The sequence below is a fragment of the Nelusetta ayraudi genome, unplaced genomic scaffold, assembly GCF_046127955.1.
Source record: "Nelusetta ayraudi isolate G7.1 ecotype Tasmania unplaced genomic scaffold, CSIRO-AGI_Nayr_v1 ptg000019l, whole genome shotgun sequence".
NCBI lineage: Eukaryota > Metazoa > Chordata > Actinopteri > Tetraodontiformes > Monacanthidae > Nelusetta > Nelusetta ayraudi.
This window is the reverse complement of record NW_027466069.1, coordinates 6,772,238-6,793,985: the sequence shown is the minus strand read 5'-3', so window position 1 is coordinate 6,793,985 and position 21,748 is coordinate 6,772,238. Positions and strand designations below refer to the sequence as shown.

The 21,748-nt window shown below is 49.4% G+C and overlaps 1 protein-coding gene across 2 annotated transcripts; it reads right to left on the bottom strand.

Annotated features, from left to right (window-relative positions):
* Positions 1-153: 153 nt before the first annotated feature.
* Positions 154-21,718, bottom strand: LOC142888408 (collagen alpha-1(XX) chain-like). Of its 2 annotated transcripts, none has more exons than XM_076026666.1 (42): positions 21,483-21,718; positions 19,394-19,503; positions 18,288-18,392; positions 17,018-17,161; positions 14,898-15,083; positions 13,992-14,174; positions 13,375-13,542; positions 12,495-12,614; positions 12,239-12,403; positions 11,540-11,698; positions 11,285-11,457; positions 10,400-10,529; positions 10,071-10,216; positions 9,856-9,985; positions 9,197-9,336; positions 8,671-8,797; positions 8,408-8,547; positions 8,112-8,244; positions 7,497-7,642; positions 7,227-7,356; positions 7,010-7,126; positions 6,756-6,902; positions 6,448-6,504; positions 6,286-6,324; positions 6,057-6,195; positions 5,639-5,781; positions 5,100-5,209; positions 4,693-4,851; positions 4,527-4,604; positions 3,597-3,683; positions 3,453-3,506; positions 3,286-3,381; positions 3,139-3,192; positions 2,709-2,762; positions 2,570-2,623; positions 2,326-2,397; positions 2,124-2,159; positions 1,965-2,031; positions 1,652-1,840; positions 1,491-1,568; positions 1,209-1,370; positions 154-1,025 (listed from the first exon to the last, which is right to left on the bottom strand). In XM_076026666.1, the coding sequence occupies exons 2-42, from the start codon at positions 19,452-19,454 to the stop codon at positions 1,000-1,002; spliced, it is 4,704 nt and encodes a 1,567-aa protein (XP_075882781.1). In that variant the 5' UTR covers positions 19,455-19,503; positions 21,483-21,718; the 3' UTR covers positions 154-999. The 2 variants fall into 2 exon arrangements, with proteins under 2 accessions (XP_075882781.1, XP_075882780.1); XM_076026665.1 differs by having other exon boundaries at positions 21,507-21,717.
* Between the last annotated feature and the right edge of the window lie 30 nt (positions 21,719-21,748).

The following is a 21,748-nucleotide window of genomic DNA, read 5'->3' as shown; positions in this document are numbered from 1 at the left end:
GGGCAGTTTGTAATGTTTTTCAATAACGTGAGGCAAACTATATAAATATATAAAAAAATTGTTTATAAAGTTAGTGAAAGGAAAACAGTCACAAATCATGTTTATGGTAATTAATGACTTTTTTGCACATGAAAGTGACGCAGGCAATCAAGATATTGAAGAATGTTTAATGACTTATGGCATCATACATATATAAAAGGAATTTTGTCAAAAAGAAAACAGAACAAAAAGATGTGTTTCCTGTTATATCAGTGTCACGCGTGCGCATACGCACGCAAGCACACACACACACACACACACACACACACACACACACACACACACACACACACACACACACACACACACACACACACACATGCGCGTGCACATACACACAATGCCATGTTTTGTTCATGCCCAAGCAAACCTGATGTTTGCTGTTGACAGTTCAGTACAAAATGTAATATACACACACGGTGAACAGTAAATATAATAAACAACAATGTGCTGCACCAGACACGTGACGTCAGACAGCTCTCACAGTATCGAACCATGGGACAAGAAGAAGCTCTACGCCATGGGCTATCAGTTTCATTATGGTTGAGGCAGTACAGGTTAGGATAGCGGGAGAAAAGCCGCAGATGGATATTCTGCCTGGCGTGGACACAGTGCATCGGTACATAAACACAGAAACAAAAAGATTCAGTGCGAATACGAGCGCAAAAGTAAAGCAGGCCTCTAGTGGATCGCAGCAGCCAGGAGGAATTTCTCTGATATGAGTCCATGAAGGCGTCCTACTTTGTTCGTTTCCTTGCATGTATTTTTCCAAAAGGCAAAGATCTTCTGTTATATTAGGGAGTAGAGGGAGCTCCTTCCTGTGCGCAGTCATTTTTCTCACTTGTGATGAAAGGTGGGAAGCTTCAGCATCAGGCTGTGGTGCAGTTTGGCACCTTGTCAGCTCCTCTTCACTCTTTCAGCTCTTTTCAAACAGACGGCTATATGGTGGTTGACGTCCGCTCAGGGCTGGTAGCCATAGTATGGATCTTTTGTGGTGGAGAACAGAATAAAATCAGTGTTTCTTATTGTTTACTTCAAAAAATAGGTGAGGAAACGCAAGATGAAATTGGCAACAGGGACTATTTAGGGAATAGGAACTATTCCTATTTCAGAATAAAAGCACGAGCACATTAGGAACCAGCTGAATGAAGCTTCACCATGCAGCTCACCTGTCTGCTGAGGAACTCTCTGACAGCCTCCGCTGTTGTCACACACGCCTGGTGGTCCAACCTCGCCGGTCTGTCCAGGGGAGCCAGGGACACCCGGAGAGCCGGGTTTACCATAATCTCCTTTGGTGCCGGGGGGTCCCAGCTTCGACTCGCCTGAAGGTCCTGCAGAATCAGCAGCACAGGTTAGAGCAGAGAAGCGCTGAGCGTAAATGGGGGGCGGGGGGGTATGGGTACAAAAACCAAGGGAGGGGGGGGGAGCCCGATCATGGTTAGTACCAGTACCTGCTAGTCCTTTGACCCCTGTGGGACCCTGGACATTGGATCCTGCGTCGCCCTTATGGCCTGTTAACCCTCTGCGTCCTGTCCAGAACATATAGTCAGGCCCAGTTTGCATCTTCTAAGACTTGATGCAAAAAACAATTATTTCATAGAAAGAACCTGACCTTGTTCTCCAGGATATCCAAACCTTCCAGGCCTCCCTCTGGGGCCCACACGCCCCGCACTTCCCCTCGCTCCAGGCGGACCCTGAGGTCCCGGTATACCCGGCTCCCCTGGGGGCCCCACAGGCTCCTCAATAGGAGCTGGCTTACGACTTATCTCATTGACAAATTTGTCGAGCTTCAGCACCTCCTCTGAAAAACACACACACACACACACACACACACAATACACACACACACACACAACCACAGAGTCTACAGAAGAACAGGACAAACGTTCTGACTCCAAGCCAATGTTCCTCAAGAGGTGTCTTACTGTGCACGAGCTGCTCACAGGCCTGCGTGACCAGTTGGAAGATCATGGCCATGGACTGAGGTTCTCCCTGTAGGACACCACCAAGCACACAGGTCAACACAAGATGACTATTACACCGAACAGGAAAGGTCGCCGTCAACCCCGTGCCCATGAACTCACCTTCTCTCCTAGTTCCCCCTTGTTTCCTGGCAGACCCTGTGAGAAACACAGTTACATATTCAATTTGTGCTAATGAGCCACTGAGCTCATTCCAAAAAGAGACATCTCCATAAAACTGCGTCGGTTTGTCGGCTGTACAAGTATAAATAACAGAAAAACAGTGGCAGGTTTCCACGACGTCTAGTTTAGTTTTATGGCTTACTGTGGGTCCAACGGCTCCTGTGGGGCCTCTTTCCCCTACCGGCCCCGGGTGCCCTGGCATTCCTTGGAACCCCTGTAAATTGGAAAGTAAAATGGTGAGAAACAGGCCAAGTTACCTTTGTACCACCACATAATGGCCTGCGAGTGGTGCTAGAGGGAGAGTTAAAAATGCAATTTGGGATCATTGTCAACTGATTTGTTTCTGGCGGAGGCTCTAAATTGACAGACTGAAGTCGTCATCTTACCCTCGCTCCGGTGACGCCAGGTGTGCCAATGTTTCCCTCGGCTCCTCTGATGCCCTGTGAAGGATCGGTTTAATCAGACTGAGCAGAGAGGAGCCGTGCAAGGAGTGGATAGGAGTGGCGACGTGTTGCAGAGGCTCACCTGAGGACCTGGAATCCCCTCTGCACCGTTTGGCCCTGGTGGTCCTGGTGGACCCTGCAGTCCGAGGCAAAAAAAAAAAAAAGGATGTTGGTTAGATTTCCAAAAAGAAATATTAAAATCAGAACCGCAGGACTTTTTTTAGGACTACACTGCCATTTATAAAAGTTCCAATCTTTTTTTCTGCTGGTGAGAATATGATGAGACCAATTGGCTTCCTTTGAATGGAAAGAGAGGCGGAGCTACTGCCAGTTAGCAGCGATTCCAGCAGTTGGCCACCATTGCTAGGAATCCTAGAGGTGTAGTGTAGCAATATAATCTTATTGCTCTTTTAAAGTATGACATGCAGAGAATCACACTGTGTTTTGTCTTTGCGTTCATTTCCCAGACACGCAGGTTGTTGTTTCTCTTAAAGGACCTCTGAGCTACTCACCTGTTCTCCGGGTCGTCCTGGATCTCCCTTCTCTCCTCGGGCGCCAGGTGGACCCTTCATGAAAAAATAAGACAACAAGTTGATTCCAAACAGGAATTAATACAACAATGGTTTTCAGAACTTGTAAATGGTAGACGAGCTACCCACCCCTTTGCCCTGCGTGGTCATCCCTCGGGGTCCCGGGCTGCCCAGAGGTCCAAGACCTCCCTCTAATCCAGGCTTTCCTGGAGGACCTCCTTCTCCCTGAGACACAGAGTAGCAACATGAAGATGCAGGTTCAACACAAGTCTGCTTATAGATAAATTATCATTCACCTTTTCTCCGGAATCTCCTTTCTCGCCTTTCTCACCACGAGGACCTGGTTTACCCTGAGGAGGAAAATAAATAATGATGAAACCACTGTTAAGCTGATTCCATGCGACTAGAGCAGGAAGGTGGTGAGAATGATGAGGTCATACTCGGGGTCCAGTGGAGCCGGGAGCCCCGGGGATGTCGGAGGAACAGGTGCAGGTGTACGCCGGAGCGGGGCAGCTCTCCTCGTCCCTCTGAGAAAAAACATATTCAGGATATTAAATAAGCGGCAGAAATGCACCAGACACATTTTTTATAAGACAGGATATTGCAAAACCGCAATGATAGGCGGCACTGCAGGAACATGAGACAGGAGCTGTGTGTTCATCATGTGTTGAGCGGCCCGCATTCACAACGACATGCAAAGTGCATAATTCTCACTTAGTTCCTAATGTCATGATAGAGTCACGGCAGCCTAAAGGAGACAACAAAAAGGTTCCTAATTCCTGCAGCACCAGAAGGCCAATTACGGGCTGTTTGATGTAAGAGTTTGTGAAAGGGAAAAAAGGCTCCTCAACTTTAAAAAAGTAAAAAAAAAAAGAAGAAGTGATAATGATGTAATAATAATACTATATCTGGAAATAAAAAGTGTATAATTGTTTTAAAAAAAAAAATTCTGTTTGTGTACAGATTTCTGCTTCCCGATTATATGCAAAATAAACACAATTTTTTAAGTTAAAAATCAGTTACCCACTAATCTGAAATAATGTTTTGATATGTATCCAGAAGACAAAATAAGAGCATATTTTAATGTAAAAAGTTTCAGCCCACCAGGGGTCAGCCTAAGCATATGACAGCTTTGGCTTAGTCAAATGAACACATCTGTTTTATCACTTTTTGCATTATTTCGAAAGCTGATTACTGCAGCATGACTGCTTGAAAGGTAAAAACGGGAAAAATGAAACCAGTCTGACCGGCAGCGGTCTCATCTGTTTCTCATTCAGCCAACAGACACACAGACAGCCAGACAGACAGACAGCCAAGTAGCAAGTACAACATGGGATGAAGCAGCTGAATGTGAGTATGGACAGACTGACCACTCCGGGCAGGTCGCAGCAGGTGTCCTCAGAAGCCCACGTGGTGTTGCAGACGATCTCGAAGGACTGCAGGCCAAACTAGGGACAGAGACAGAGGACAGCGGTGAGGACGCTACTCGCCATTTGTCAACAGAAAGTCGGACGGACGGCGCGGCGAACAAGCTACCGAGGCAGAGCCGCTATTGGGTCCTCGGGTCTTCACCAGTTTGCCCAGCATCTCGAAGCCCTCTGTGGGCAGGTTGCCCAGAGGCCGGGCGGGCCTCTCGCCCACGTGGTGGCAGTCCACAGAGAGGGAGACGCTCACCTGGCTGACGGACAGGTGGACCTGAGCGTCACAGAAAGCAGAGGAAGGAACAGGAAGTCACAAAAATGTGACAGGGAGTCCCACCACCAATTATGATGACTAGGGATGCACCTAGTCATACCGATACGAGTATCAGGTATCGATTATGATTGATGGTGCATATAGAGACTCTGGTAGTTTTATCTTATCAAGAAAAAAACAAGCATTTGGTGCTGCAACTGCAACACGTGCATAGTTAAGTGTGTGTGTATGTGTGTGCGGGTCCTCACCTTGTGAAAACTGCCATAGAAGAGCCTGCGGACCTGCGGCTGGTCAAAGGTCAACTCCTGCACTTCTCCTCTGTAGTCCAGGCTGAAGTACAGCAGCTGCTTCCTGTTAGCTGCACAAAAAAAGCACAGGAAAAACATGAGGTCATCAGTTCCTGTTGTGATCAGCAATACTCCCGGAGTCCTCCAGGAGGCAGTGTCTCCAACACTCAGCAGTGCGCTGAGAAAATGCCCTGAGAACTTGTCAGGGAAGTTCTGATATCTTAGCGGGCCACGCAGTTCTGGGAAATCAGAGCTTTGTGATGTCACAAAGGGCACTGATACCTCTTCCAGGTTAGTGACCACACCTCCAGCTCCTCCCTCTGAGATTATTTTTTGGGTTATTTTTGTTCCCTTCCAAATATGAGGAACGTCCATTAAAGTCTTAATGATGGGAGGATGGTGAACATACAGGGTTTATAGCTTTTGTACTACAAAATTTTAAAAGTGAACCTCTGATCGAAAAAAACAAATTCCGGTATTGCTGCAGCGGTGGTACTCACGGTCCAGTACAACCCCCATCTTGGGCTGGAAGTCCTCATCGGTGAGCTGCCACAGGGCGAAGGGCTCCCTGGATGTGTCCTGCAGCAGGCGGAAGGCGATGCTGATGGTGTGTTCTGGAGAGAAGCCGGCAGGGTGGATGAACCTGCAGGAGGAGGCAGAGATGGACAAGTTCTTCCTCTTCTTCAAAATCAGAGACAGCAGTATAGGCAGTATAGGAATCAAAATATGTGTATCGTATCGTATCGTATCGTATCGGTATCGTTTCGTATCGTACATCGTATCGTACATCGTATCGTACATCGTATCGTACATCGTATCGTACATCGTATCATATTGCATCAAATCGTACCGTTTCATATCATCAATGTGGACATGAGTGGAGAAGTGATGCTAATACTGAGTGAGACGAGCCCCCACCTGGTGCTCTGGGTCAGCTGGGTGTCCTTGTACAGGACGTAGGTGGCGACGCTGTTGAAGACAAACGGCTCGGCGGCCACGCCCTCCACCGAGGAGTGCGCCTTCTCCGTCAGCCCGAAGGCCTCCATCATGTCAAAACCTGGGACGTCGGAAGAGGGTGGTGTTCAGGAGGACGGATGAGGTTACGTTTCGTGACGAGCCGGCTGTGGGAGGAGTCGAATGATCTCACCTTTAGCAATGCTGTTCCTGATGGTGACCTCGGGGCAGACTGGAAGCATGATAACAGTTTTAATCAGGTTGGATTGAATCAGGTTTCCATAAAAAAAAAAAAAAATCATTAGATAATACATATAAAGAAAAGTGAAAAGGTGAAAATGTGACGTGGCCGCACCTTCAGTGGAGACTGGATACTTTCTGGGATGGATGGGAATTCTGACTGGAGCCGTGGCTGAAAAGAACATATGTGAAACGTTCTGTATACATTGAGCACTCAGACCAACAAGTGAATCGCTAAAAAATAAAACAAAATTTTTATTATTTATTATTTATTATTTATTTATTCATGAAATTTCATCTTTTCTTTCCTTGACTTTATTCACGAAATTTCAACCTAAAACTTCAATAAAAATCCTCCCTGCAATATTTTTTTCTCTTCTTGTGGCCCTAATCCTCTTTTGTAGTAATCAGTGATCTTCAGACCTGTTGGGTGGAGAATGGAGACAGCAGCGCCCTCTGCTGCGCCGAGAAGGGAGTGCACGCTGATGCGGTACAGAGTCTCCTGCTGCAGATCAGTGAAGCAGTGGCTGCTGCCGGACTCGTCCACCACCTTCTCCTTGGTCTGCTTGTCTGAACACACACACACACACACATACACACACACACACACACACAGACAAACAGTGAGGACGGTGACAGGCTCCAGGTGTCCACTGAGCTCCTGACGCTGATTTCACCTTTGACCGACTGGATGACGATGCGGTAGCCGTCAACGGCAGAAACCGGCCGCCAAGACACACAGATGCTGGAGTGGTCCGACCGGACCACACTCACACTGCTGACCCGCAGACTGGCTGGAAACACACACAGACATACACAGTAAACTCACAATCGAACCCTAAAACGTTTCACAAGTTTCTCACAGCCATGTGTGTGAGTGTGTGCAGGACTCACAGGTTTTTCCCTGTGCGGAAGCGCTGCCTCCCTCCCTGCTGCGGTACTCTGCCGTCACCATGATGCTGTAGCGAGTGTCTGGCTGCAGCGACTTCAACAGCACCCTCTTTTCGTTACCGGGGACCAACACCTGCACACCATAGGCTGAGATGAGAACTTGAGGAGTTTTTTTTTTTTTTTTTTGCCGCAAAAGATTCCCGGAGCTGTTCAGCGTGACTCAAACTGCCCTGAGTGACGGGGCAGCAGGTGTGTGTGTCCCTGTGTACTCACCGTGTTGTCGTGGCCCTCGGCTCCGGTCAGTGCCGCGTAGGTCACCCGGTACTGGAGGACATGAGCGTTGGGAGGAGTCCAGCTGACCATCAGGCTGACGGCCGTCTCCTCGGACACAGACACGGTGGACGGGCCTCCGCCGGACACTGAGGTAGTGAAAATACACAACACAAGAGATGATGCCATCAACTACCAATTTGTTTCTTTTTAGTTTAGTCGCCCTTTAAAGGTCCAGTGTGGACAATTTGGCCTGATTTATGATTTTTATATTGGTAAAAGCTTAACATAGTGCCCATAAAAAACTTTCTGTTTCATTGACAGCAACTATGATTTATATGTGAATCCATTTTTTTTTAATGGGGGTTTGCGTTCCTGCGCTGACTTGTACAGTCACGGAAAATAACGAAAGTCAGAGAGAGGAGGAAGGAAGTGAAGCCTGAGGGCAATCTGAGGGAAAACAGTCAATCAAAAACCTTCAGCTTCAACGGAGAGAGGACTTTGACTTTGCCTGCTCATCATCATCATCATCATCATCATCATCATCGTCATCATCACCGGAGACCAGAGGGAGGCCGAACCTCGCACAGGTTAAGGCGTACAGAGTGTGCGACTCACAGGTGCTGTAGCGCACGGCCACCGCCTCGCTCTGGGCGCCGTCGCCGTAGAGCGCCGACAGCGAGATCTGGTACTCCTTATCGTCCTGCACGCCCTCCAGGATGGCCCCCTCGCTTTGACCACTGGCCCTCAGCTAGAAGGCACGCACACAGGCACACACAGCATACTCATATAAAGCCTCACACAAATTTCTGCATTTCGAGAAGTAAGACGTTCGGGTTTCCAGTTATTCCCGTCACATGATCGTCGGCGTGGCCGAAGCGAAAGCGTGAAAAAGAACGAGGACGATGCTCCACCTGTCTGAGGTCCCCGCCGCTCAGCGAGATCCACTTGATGAGGTAGGACACCACGTCGTCGGCCGCCGCCTCCCAGCGAACCGTGATGTCGCTGCCGGAGTAGTTGGTCACCCTCAGGTCAGAAGGGGGCGGTACCTTCACTGCGAGAGGAAGGAGAGAAGAAGAATTCCCTACAGCGCCTTCTTTCTGTGTGTTTGTGTGTGTGTGTGTGTGTGTGTGTGTGTGTGTGTGTGTGTGTGTGTGTGTGTGTGAGAGAGACCTACGAGTGGTGATGTTGCCGGTCACCGCAGCAGAAAGGCCTTGTGGGTAGTGAGCCCGGACTGAGACCAGGTATCTGGAGAGAGACGAGAGCGTCTGCAGCAGCACCGTGTTCAGTCCTGACACCTCCACCTGCAGAGAGTCGGAACACGGTGGAGAGACGGAGGGTCCTTGAATGCGTCGTCACTCTAAATGGGAATAAATCTCAAACTTGGGCCCCGACAAGTTAGAGATTTCTTCTTTCATTAGGCTGCTCGCAAAACACTCGATGTGCCGTGCCTCCTTAGGCTCCACCCTTCACTCGCCCTTATATGCACTTGGTGATTTTTTTTGTCTTTGTTTATAGATATCAGTTGCTTGGTTTGCCTACAAATCATTTAATTTAAATTATGGTCACACTTTAGGTCTTTTTTTGGGGGGGGATTTTTCTCCTGAAGAAGAGAGAACAGACTGAGAAAGTGCCTCAAGAAAACCTGAACAGAACACCTGAATCCAACACACTCTTGACCATGTGTGTGTGTGTGTGGATACCTGCTTGACGTCGCTGCCATGGTTGGTGCTGTAGGTGATTCTGTGACCGGGGACGTCATTGGCTCCCGGAACCCAGCTCACCCTCACCATACTGTGGGTGACCATCGGGAAGGTGATGCTCATTGGTGGAGGGAGAGGAACTGAGGGAAGGAAGGAAGGAAGGAAGGAAGGAAGGAAGGAAGAAGGAAGGAAGGAAGGGAAGAAAGAAGGAGGGAAAACACACCTTTACTAATAGTTAATCACAAAAAATAAAATAAAAAAGAAGATCTGTTTTCACACAAACAGAACATGAAGGGACCAGCAAGTATCCTCTGAGGAGAAAGTGGGCGGAGCTACAACCAGGGTTAAGAAAGATGCTGCCAGTGTGTAAACACACTGGAGTTAAACCGTAAGCAACGCAGGTCCTACGCTCCACATGATGAACCAATAGGAAGCCTCGCAAGGTTACCTGCTGCCTCCACTGGCAATCAATAAAGCAGACTCAGTTCAACAGAAACAACATCATTTGATGCCTTCCAATCCATTTTTTGGACTTTTTTTGGATGATTTAAATCCTCATCCAACTGATCTGGAAGAAATTCAACTTTGCCAGTCAGGTGAGCCGGTTCAGCCAATAGTAGCGGGCAAAGGGGATGAGTTGAAGTGCAGTGTGTGCTTACAGGTGGCGGCGGCGGCGGTGACGGGGTCGCTGGGATCCTCGTCGTACAGGGCGTAGAGGGTGACGGAGTAGTCGGTGGCCGGCAGCAGCTCCTGCAGCTCCACCGCCGTCTGCTCGGCGCCGAATCTCTCCTGCAGGGAGGGTAAAAAAAAAAAGCTCCAGCCCGACACACACACACACACACACACACAGACACGCACGCGCGAGACTGAGCACCTCCTTGGCGTCCTCCGGCTCGCCGTGGTTCAGGGCCGAGTACAGGATCATGTAGTGGGTGGCGCCCGGAGTGGCGGCCCAGCTGACCCTCAGCGTGCTGTAGGAGGAGGGGCTCACCTCCAGGTCGGTGGGCGTGGCCAGGGACACTGATTGAGGGACAAAGGGGGAGGGGCAAGAAGGCCGAGTGTGAGTGAATAAATAAAAGTGTTTGGGGAAAATATTTACAATATTTACAATGGGAAATTTAGCACGTCATCCCCCTTGGGGATAACTAATCTATCTATCTATCTATCTATCTATCTATCTATCTATCTACTGTAACAGCTCACATGTGGTGACGGTTCCTCTCAGAGCCGAGCCGACATTCTCCTTGTACACGGGGAAGATGGAGATGTGGTACAGGGTCTGAGCCGAGAGGCCGGACAGCAGCACGGTGGAGTCCGAGCCGGGCAGAACCACCTGGGACGACAAACGTCACCGGCCGTCAGTGCACAACCGGCGACAGAGGGCAAGACAACTCAAGCAGCCGCTCGACAAAGTGAGCTCCGTCCGTCGGCGAAGCCGCTTCCAGGGGTCTCTGGGCATTTTAGTCGGCCGCGACACCCGTAGGGAAGCAATTAAGCTGTCAATTCGATCAAAACGTGTCCCGAACGCTTATTTTGTTAATTAAAAAATGATCAGCTGCAGAGATTTCCCCAGAGGCACCGACAACACAAGCAGTGTTCCCACCGCGAGGAGGAAACTGAGGCTGTTTTTTCCTCGGGGCAAACAGCTTGTCGACGAGTGAGAAATCTTCTGGGCTTATTAAGTTGAAAGGGTTGTTTTTAGTCAAAGGAAAACACAAATCCTGTCGTTCTTGCACCTGCCTTACATCAGCGTCCTACTAATGCCTTGACCAGATTGTTGTTGTTTTTTTGCGTTGTTTTGATTCAGTGTAATTTCACTGTGTAATTCTACAATGTCCGCTTAACTGTTGGAACTCCATGTTTTACGTAAGCTGCTGTCTCAGCCAGGCTTCCCTTGAAAAAGACTTCATTGTATCTCAATGGGACTGACCTGGTTGAATAAAGATTGGAAAAAAAAAAATCATTATTTTTTTTTGATGTAACTGCAAGCATACGGTTGTTTACATACATTTCTTTGCGAATCAATGTCTTCAAAATATTTTGCACTGTCCCTGTGTGGTGCTTGCGGTCTGTGTGTGTGCTTCTAACCTCCTTTGCCTTGTGGTCCTCGGCGCTGTGGTAGACCACCCGGTACTGCTGGACCGGCCCGGCTGGGTTGGTCCAGTGGAGCTTCACCTCCCTGGAGCCCAGGTTGGAGAAGCGCAGGTCTGTGGGAGTCGGGTAGGAGAGGGCGGGGTCGGCGGTGGGCCGTGGGCGGGTTCCTGCGGAGGGAGAGAGAGAGAGAGACTGAGATTAATCTCTGGCGAAGTGTCAGCGGTCAAAGGTCAGAGTTCGGGGAGTTACTTTTGGAGACGCCACGTTCCTCGATCCTCCTGCACAGGATGTGCACCAGCCGGGACACCAGCTTGCCGAGCAGCGGGAAGTCGTTGACGTTGTAGACGTTGAGGTCCAGCGGCTCCGACGCCACCTGCCGAAGCTCGGCCTCGTCGGCGTTCTTCACACCTGGGCAACATCAGAAACGGCAGCAGCGCGTCAGCTGCAGGATGTGTAACACCTAGCCGACAACTGGTGGTCTGTGGTGTAATTGCAAATGGTCTATGAAAATAAAATATCTTTTTGAGAAAAGGAGATTAAAAAGGATTTTTCTTTTTTATTCAAATGTGACTGAGATCTTCATCTAGGTACACCTAAGAGGGACAGTCTGACTTGTTTTTTTACTTATTTCCTTCTGTTTCTGAGTGTAAATCATTGCATTTTAGCAATAGATCTTACACTCGCTTTGATGGTTAAAGTTACTGCATGACGCTGTTAAAACAAACTGAACACAATCTCTATTATTTTCAAATCACGGGCCTTCTTGGTGTTTTAGTGGACCGGCGCCGATCTTTTCTTAACAGTGTTTTTATTGTGAAATATTTGCAGGAAGGGGTAGGAATTTTCTAGAAGATGTAACTGGAAGCTCATATTGGCCTCAAAGTGTGAAAAAATTGCACAATTCAATTTAAAACAGCAGTTTTTGCGGTTACTCTCTTTCTCTCTCACCCACAGCGATGATCTCGACCCCGATGCTCTTCAGCCGGTCAGCCGCTGCCACGGCGTCGTCCTGGGACTTCCCGTCCGTCAGCAGGATGAGGAAGAAGGGGACGTCCCGCCTGGCGCCGGCCGCCGCCTGCATGTTCTCCTCCATGACGTGAAGCAGCGCCTGGCCTGCAGAGTGGAAGCGCCGACTTCTTCACGTCATGGGTTTATTTAGTGCAATGCGGCGGTCGACCAGCAGGGGTCTGTGCGTGCGGTTCACCTGTGAAGGTGTTTCCTCCCTTGTATCTGAAGTTCCTCACCGCCTCCAGCAGCTGCTCTTTGCTGGTGAAGTTGTTGAGCTGCCACTCGGTGCGAGGGTCCCCGCTGTACTGGCTCAGACCTGTGGGCCATCCAGCAACAGACACACAACAACATACATGGGCAATAAAAAAAACTTACCAGAGTGCATGAGTTTAAAGATCCGGTAAATATGCTGCCCATAAATACATTAATCAAAGTGTATACTTGCAGTACTGTAAAAGTCATTTGGTCTTCCTACCCATTGAACAGTTCCTATTTATATATAAGAATATACGTAGAGCAAGGGTCTTTCTCCCAGTTAGCTGCCCAGGTAGCCCAGCTGGACCGTGATATTTCTACAGAAGCTGATGTGGACAATCCAAGCCGTCTGGCAGCGTGTTTCGTATTTAAGGTGAATGCTTGCGTCCTCAAGTAAACCGATGAAGATAAAGTGGGTGAGACATCCAGGTTTGTGCGGGCAGGCCACCGTAGTTCACTGGCATGCTCGGGAGAGGGACGGAGAGACGGTGAGCGCCGCAATCTAAATTGTAACGACATAATGTCGCTGTTTCTTCAAATCTCCAAATACTACACACTAAAGTTGAGCAGCAGAGTGAAAGTCCGGAACGTCCTAAAATATTCTATATACATGTATACGTATATATTTTTTTAACTTAGAATGGAACCAACAACCACTGGCCTGGCAAAAGGTGAATTTAAATTTGAGTCCAGAATTGATTGCAACATCTGCTGGCCAGGAGGTAGAACTGTCTTTTGAAAAAGTCACCCTCTAATCACACCAGCGCAGAGGTCAGGAGGTCGCTCTTCCGCTCGGTCCCTCCACTTCCGTAACCACCCACCGATCTGAACGCGGTCCGGTCCGATGTGGAAGGGCGTGACCAGGCCCTCCAGGAAGTCTCGGACCCTCCGGAAGTTGGTGCGTCCGATGCTCCAGGATCCGTCCACCAGCAGCACGATGTCGGCTGCCGCCTCGCTGTTGCACTCCAGCGGCTTCCTGGGAGACGCACCTGGGAGCGGAGAGAGCAGGTAGAGCCGTGACGCCGTCGACCCCCTGGAGACTGTCGCAACGCTGCATGCTTAACGACCCGCCGGCGCCCGCCACAGTCACCGCAGGGTGTGTGCAATCGGTGGAACAGCTGCTTTTGTGCACGTTAATCTGTCAACGTGAACAAAAGCGTCTAGCGTCTTGTCCTTGGCACAAATGTGTGTTTAGGAGAGCGTGTGTGTGTGTGTGTGTGTGTGTGTATGTTCCTTTAGATGAAGAGGGGGTGGAGCCACGTGCCCTGCAGCCCTATCAGCTGGCCTGTCATTATCCTTCCATTAAGCAGGCTGTCCCTTTGCAAACATCACCTTGCTGCTCCGCCTCTTTCACACCCAGGAAGCTCCGTCAGATCGAAACTCACTGAAACCGTAAAAAGCGAGACTCTTGGGATGTTGTTTCCTGTGTCCTCGTCACCTGTCACCGGTTGAGACGTCCCCCCCGCCGGCGCTCTGCCCGCCGTCGTCGCCAGGCCCTCCTCCCGGCCCTCCACTCTGGAGCCGTCTCGCTCTTTCTCTTTCTTCCTCTTCCTCTTCTCCTTGGCGGACTTTTCCGGGGTTTCCTCCGGCACCTGGGAGGGCTCATCCGTGACTTGAGGTCCTGGAGGGGTAAAGGAGGGTGAGGAAGAGGAGGAGGAGGGGAGGATGAAGCCAAGCACAGCAGAGATTTTTCAAGATGAAGGTGGAAAAAGAGAAAGATGAAGGAATGTGCTGACAGACTTGCTAACTGCCGCCGGGCTATCATTAGCCTCCGCAGCAGGTTGGTGTAAATACAGAATACGGCGGCGGCTAAAAGGCACCTGTGAGCGGAGCTGAGCTGCCTCTGCAGGCCAGACTTCTAATGACAGGCCGCCGAGGATCAGAGCAAAGAGCTCGTCTGGAGCTTTTTACGCAGCGACCGCATCACCAGCGGTGGTTACGGATGCTGTTATTGGTTCGCGCCTAACCAGGAAGTGTTTTGCGGGGGTGAAGTGTGGGTGTATTAAAAGGACTGGACAGCGGACTTCCAATTTGGCGGCGCGGCGATATTCTTCCAGTGGTCACTTGTGGTACTGCAGCCAAAAGTTGGCAACTCTAGTCCTCCTGATGCGTTACAGAGGAATGATGGGAAGTGACACTACTGCCACTTGTGCTAAGAGGAGCCGCAAAATGTGGAAGTAACCCTAAAGATGCTTCAAAATGGTGGACTTTGTTGGCGTACGCGCTAGCTAGCTAGCATACTGGATCCTATAGGCCTGGGTTTTGGACTCCGCCGGGGTTCAGCACCTGGGGGACAAACATCCTGAGGAGAACTATCATCACGGGACGCTTTGCGGCCAGTCACCTGCAGTGGAAGCGGCGGGCACCGTGGCGGCCGTGGCGGCAGCTTTGGGGTACAGCACGGTGGGCGGGGCCAGCAGGAAGTCGGTCACGTCGTCCGGCTCTCCGGATCCAGAACCGCCGGGAAGCAACTTCTTCCTCTGCTCCCGGCTGCCGCTGCGGATCATCTCCTCCTCCCTCAGAGCCTCCACTGGAAGGGGCAGGTAGAGGGAGTGGGGGGGGGTCAGAGGTCAGAGGAGTCTGTCAGCAGAGTGAAGAAGAAGAAGAAGAAGAAGAAGAAGAAGCAGCAGCCAAGCGGCAAAACCTCAGGTCGATATCTGACCTTCACGAGAGCAGATTCTGACATGTTTTTTTTTTCCGTTGCTATGGCACCTAAACACTGTTTCAAGGCTTCAAAATCGGAGGCTCTTAAATGTTATGTAAGAGAGAGAAAAAAATTACATTGTTTAATTGTTTTCATTCTCATGAGAAGACAATTGCAATCGTGAAAGAAAATACTTGAAAATGTACAATCATATTTCTGGTCTACTTTACTTGAACTTGCATGGTTTTTTAAAAAAAAACAAAAAAACAACAACAACAATATTTTTCAATTCATTCAAAACACCCTCTTACGTACGAGGTTCAAAAAATGTAATTTCTTCAATTCATCGCGGGGAAAACCCCCAAAAAGATCCTAATCAGACAGCAGGTGACGCAACACGTTGCCGATCAGAAGGAGAAGAATGTGAAGAAGAGCCGCAGGCTGTGTTTCCTTCTGCTGAATAAATCCTGGCCCCGGGGGCCCGGCGGCGAGTCAGTCGCTGGGTCAGCGGCGGAAAATTGAAGGTGAAGTTTTGAGAGTCGACACAGTAACCTGCTGTCAGGGGGAAGCAGCCCCCCCGGGGGGGAAGTGAAGGAAAGAATTCCCAGACTGCCGTCATTCCAACATGACAGCCAGCCGGCGTTACACACTTCCAAGTGGCTGTGCGTTTGCGGCGGAGCTGCCCGGGCACGCCGAGCACGACTCGGGGTTGGCAGGCAACCGCAAGCTACACACACATTTAACAACATGCACGCACACACACACACGTTACACAACCTTATAAAAAGGTTAAAAAAGACAGAAAAAGAAAACACGGGTAAAAAAAATGATAAATGTGTGTTGCTTGTACTTGTTCCCAGGGGGCGGGGGCATGACACGCACACACACACACGCACGCACACACACACACACACACACACACACACACACACACACACACGCACACACACACAAACACACACGACTACAAAAGTGTAAGAATGTCAGAAATGCACCACTTCCTCCACTGTGACTTCACTCCTCAAGCCTACAGGGTGCAAACTGGGCGTCTCGACTTCATAAACATAACGACGACCTTTTTTTCGCCTGTGTTATATGTTGCTAAAAAAAAATAAAAAAAATAAATAAATAAAAAAAAGTCTCTGCCCAGCCCTCAGCCAAACACACAGTACTGGAACTGAATTCCTCTCCGCTCCCAGACTGAAATCCTTAGTTGCTGTATTTTTTCTGGACATTCGGGGAGATAGTTGGGACAGTTTTTATCTGCAATATTCACCCTTTTTTATTTATTTCTTTTTTTTATCTCATCAGCTGTCAGCCGTCGCAATTTGTCTCTTCAAGCGTCAGAGACCACCGACACCACTGCGGTATCGCTGAAAATAAATTATATCTTTATCACATTATTTACCGAGCCGGTGGTTGCCAAGCTCTGCCGCTTTTCTCTCAGCGCAGACCTGAAGACTTTTTTTTCTGTTTTCTCACTTACATTTTCATTTAGCTTCTATCCAACCAGATGAGAACTCACAGAGATGTGAGAAATGGAATAATGCACGAGATTGACCGTTCGTTACATTTATGTTCATGAACGTTCTCCGATCGTCTCCGTTCAAATTTTAGGTTTTTAGCAGCTAAAACGACACACTCAAGCCACGGCCACCTCGAGGGAACATTTTTTTTTTAGCCACGGGGCCCGAAATTACTGGTGGCACCTCGTCCAGACATAAAGGCCACATAAACCCTCCAAAAAAACTTTCTCATATACCCTCCTCCTCCCCTCCCTTCCACCCACCACCCTACACCCTCCTCCCTCCGCCTCTTACTGGTGAACCTGCGCTTGGCCAGCAGCTTCTCCGTCGTCCCGTTGAGCAGCAGCACCTGCAGGTTGTACTCCTGAGCCGAGTCCAGGCCGGCCACCGTGGCTCTGCCTCGGGTGGTGGTCAGCATCAGCTCCGGCTGCGGCACGTCTGCAGAGCGCACACACACACACACACACGCATGCACGTCGGCATTTTGAAAGGGAAAGAAGCTGCAGCAGCGTCTAGTTGCAAATCCAACCATATGATGTAAATATCTTGTTTTTTTGTTGTTGTTTTTTTTACCTTTTATACCCTACAAATATCTTTTATTTTTTTTTATTGCCTTATTTCTTTTAATTAACACAATTTTCCATTTTACAGATGCTGTAATTATGCTAATTTACCCACTGTGAGATTAAAAAGACATTGTATTCTATTCTGTTCTATTCTAAAGCTTTTACCACTTTGGCTTCGTCAAGGTAAAAATCTTTGACAGTGGAAAAAATCTTTCCCTTAATACTCAGAAGTAACAACTTCCTCCCCTCAATTAACTGTTTGTTGATCTGGAACACCTGAATGTGAGCGTGAGTTCAGCTTGATGATAGTGAAGCATGTACACGTATAAATTCACATACATAAAATACCTCCTTCGTGTACATCCCTGCAGGTAAACCGGCTTAATTACAGCCTTCACTGTAGGTTGTGTTCACAATTTCCCTGAAGCTACATCTGAAGTTCTCCACCGTCGGATTGACTCGGTTCCCTGCTCCTCGAGCTGATAATCAGACTTGGAATTGTTCTCCAGAGCCTCCCTTTGTCTTCCTGCGAGACAAGCCCGAGCCCATTGCCGCCACCGCAGTGCAGCGGAGAGACAGAGCAGCGAATCCGGGCAGTTGATGTTAGCGGATGACAGGAGCTTTACCCTTAGAGGTGATCACAGCCGGGCCGGGGCTCTGCTAAATTAGATTGGGCCTGTTTTGCAAAAGTGAAAACTGCATTTGGTTTCAGCCCCAAGGTCATGTGATCTGCTCTGGAGGAAAAGAGTTTTGCTGATCTTTGCAACGCTTTTTGCACTTTATTTCTGCGTTTTTTCCCACTTTCGTTGCTGCTCAACAGCAACAGAATCTGCTTCTGGAACACAGGATGCGCGACACAGCCGCGCCGGAACGGCCCTTTCATTTTCCCCCTCCTGCATCTCCTCCTGCGTCCAGACGCTGCAGCGCTCCATCAGACTAAACACAGAAGTGTTTTTTTGCACACACACCAGACAGCGGAGTTTGAGCTGCGGCCCCACCTGAGATGGGCCTCACTCGGACCTTGTAGCCCTGAACGGGTCCGTCGGCCTCCTTCCACTTCATCTGCAGCCGGTCCTCCGACAGCACCGTCAGCTTGAGGCGCCCTGAGGTTTCAAAATAAGAGGCAGCGTGTGGATTCGGGAGGAAAAGGTCAGACACACGCAGTTTCTGCTCCCCCCTTGTTCTCCGGGATGGACCGACCGACCGACCAACTGACCGATCGACCCGTCTCTAAAAATAAAAAAAACCCGCCTCCTGTTTCCGCTCCATCTACATCATTACCAGCCGAGACGAGCGGCACATATTTGTGTGCCCACCCACCCCGCCGCTTCCCTCTTCCTCTCCACCGACAGCTGTCGCCTTCATCCTTCAAAGCTTCGCTCTGTCCTCCGCTTACTGGGGTCCGCGGGGGTCAGAGGTCACCGCAGACAGCCACAGTGCAACAGTGTGTCGGGGGATTTTTTTTTTTTTGTGTTTGTTGCTACATCGCTGGATAGCAGAGGAAGAGTGAAGAAGACAGAGCACTTTGTCACCCGTCGTCACGGCGACTTCCTACAGACGCACACACTTGTGCGAGTGTGCGTGCGCGTGTGTGTTAGTGCGTGTGTAGGACGTCAAGGAGACAGATTTCCGCTCCAAGCCTCTTCTCCACACAACAGGAGCCGTTGGTGGTCTCCGCTGTACGCCCGACTTTAGAACATGGTTCCCATTGGTGCGAGTGGCGGCGGTGGGCGGAGTCTAACTGAGAGCCCCGCCCAGCTGCGATCAGACCTGCTGCAGCGACCACGCCGACGCGGACACCGTTTACAAGCCTTCAGCAGCTTCCTGTTTTCCACCTCACGGCTGTAGCTCTGCCCCCACCTCCCCCGAGGATGCCGATTGGTCGGCTGAAACTCCTGAAGCGCTAGGTTCTCCAAATCAAAAAGCTTTTCGAGATTTTGCTCAGCGGGGCAGCAGAATGAGAGGGTCGGGATGATAGCTGGTAAAATTGATGTAAAAGTAGCTTTGATTTTATTTTCAAAATTCAGAATCTGAAAACTGGAGCGAGGCTGTTGTGACTTGACGTTCCCTGAAGGGGGCGTGACGGCGAGGAAGCTTTGCTAACCTTGACCGTCGACACCAGAGGACTGAAGCACCACGACGCAGAGCAGCACACACAACAGCATGATGGAGATGATGGTGATGATGATGATGATGCAACAAGGGGAGCAGAGCCTGCAAACAGAACAGTATATTACAGAATAGCCAGTATACAAGTATATTTAAAGTACTTTTTTCTGACAGCGAAGTCCAGTTGTGTTGTATGTTTTTTTCTCCCTCTGTTGTAAACCCGGACCATTATCACACACAGAGCATTCATTTTTTACTATTTGGGTCAAGGGAACCACAAGCCCAGCTGTTTTCCCATGGGAACCTTTTTTTATGGCTGAGTGGGACCACAGGTGCTCCGCTCCATGACAGACTGTGGGATTTTACACAGATAATAACACACGCAGTGGGGCTGTAATGTCGGTAAACACACCACACTTGAGGAGCCAGACTGCCTCTGTGTGTGTGTGTGTGTGTGTTTGTGTGTGTGTGTGTCAGAGAGAGCCAGCCTCTCACTTTGCACAGAAAAAAAAAACGTCAGCCTGTTTGATGCTTCTGCTCTCAATAAACGAGGTTTATGTGCAGCGTTGGATGGAAATAATAATGACCGTGTGGGAATGAAAATCAAAAATAGACATAAAGTCTCTTCAGAAGTTGGACTCGACATTGAACTGTGTCCGTCCACCAGCGGCTCCTATGTTTTTTAGACAAATTTCTTAAAAGTAGAGAGTTTCGCATCAAGAATTCAAAGAAAATGACTTGACAGCAAGCTTGGTTGGGAGTTTCTTCTTTTCTGAACTTTTCGGTTTTCGGTTTTGGATTGTCTCACATCACCACGACTTAAAAAAAAAAACTTTGGAAACTTGAACATGACAGACAGGGAATCCTTGTGTGTTTGGACGCCCTCGAGTTTTCAGACTGACGAAAGCGTTTCTGGATCTCTGCAGTCAGACGTTGTCGGTTTTTGTCATCGTAAATCATCAGAAACAGCCTCAGGAGTCAAAATCAGTCCAGGAACTGGAACGGTCTAATATAGCTAGTGTTGCTATGTCTTTGTGAGCCACGGGTGTATGAATGGTGTCCTGTTTTGCTCCTCACAGAACCCACTGTGACCATCACTAGTGTGGCCACATTCAGAGAAAAAAAAAAATAATCCATGAATAACAACATTGTTCGACAGACGGAAGCTCCAGTTTGGCATCTGATGAAACTCAAAAAGTCCCCTCATGTGTTTTCTTAAAAACAGGGCCTGCCGAGGAGGCTGGGGGGGGGCTCCTGGAGAAACACCTGACCTCCAGCAGGCAGCCCACTCAGGTCCATGTTGCCTTACTGGAGCACCATTAAGTTTTTTCAGACCATACAAGGTTAAATGATGTCATACCTGCCCTGCTGGGGGCGCTGTATCAGGGGTAGGGGTTCAATTTCTTAATAGTCTAAAATCAATTGTCTTAAATATATTTTCATTATTATTATTATTATTATCATGAGTAAGCAAAAGCGATTTTATGCTCTAAACACAAACAAACGCATCAAAAATAACACGGTGAACCCAGATTAGCCCTTCAATGGCAGCCCAGAAAACAAATATTCAGTCTGGAAGTTGTGCAGATCGACCTTTGAGTCAAGATTCAACAGTTGTTATCACGGTGCCCTCCAGACACGGAACCTTTCAGTGCACTGGCATCACACAACAACAGGTTGCGTTGTGATTCAACAGAAACCCGCGACTGACTCATTTCCCTCAGTTTGTTCTGGTTCTGACGGGGACCCCACGGTCATCACCGGCGACCCTGTACGGTCCCCGGACCAACTTTGGCCATCACAAAGGGAGTTAATAGGAAGCCAGGCACGGCTAACAGCAGCAAACACACACACCGTCATTTTCTGAACGCATCCTTATATTAAAAAAAAAAAATCAAGCCTGAAGACAAAGCAACGCGCTCTAAACGCTAAATCACGTGAGTTAATATATTCACCGTCTCCTCTCAGCGACAGAAGGATAACGTGGCGGACTTGCACAGCCAGTTTCCAGACGAGTACCAGACTGGACTTTGAACCCGCTTCAACCCCCCCGCCCCCCCTTTAGGACCCCGGTTTCCCCTCACCTGGCCGGCCAGGTGAGCTCCTACCTGGCTGTCCGGGGTCTCCTCACCACCTTCCACGGGTGGGATGTCAACAGGCGCCGGTTCGGGGTCGAGGCAGCAGTGTGAGGGCACTGGCTGGGCAGCTTTCCGGAGGCTCGGCTCCCGTCTCACCTCCTTCGGCTGAAACCCGAGAAGCGAAGCCGCCGAGCGGCTCCGGTGCAGGGAGCCACGCCCCGCACAGCCCCGCCCCGCCACGGAGCCTCCGCACATAGAACCAAGGACCAGCG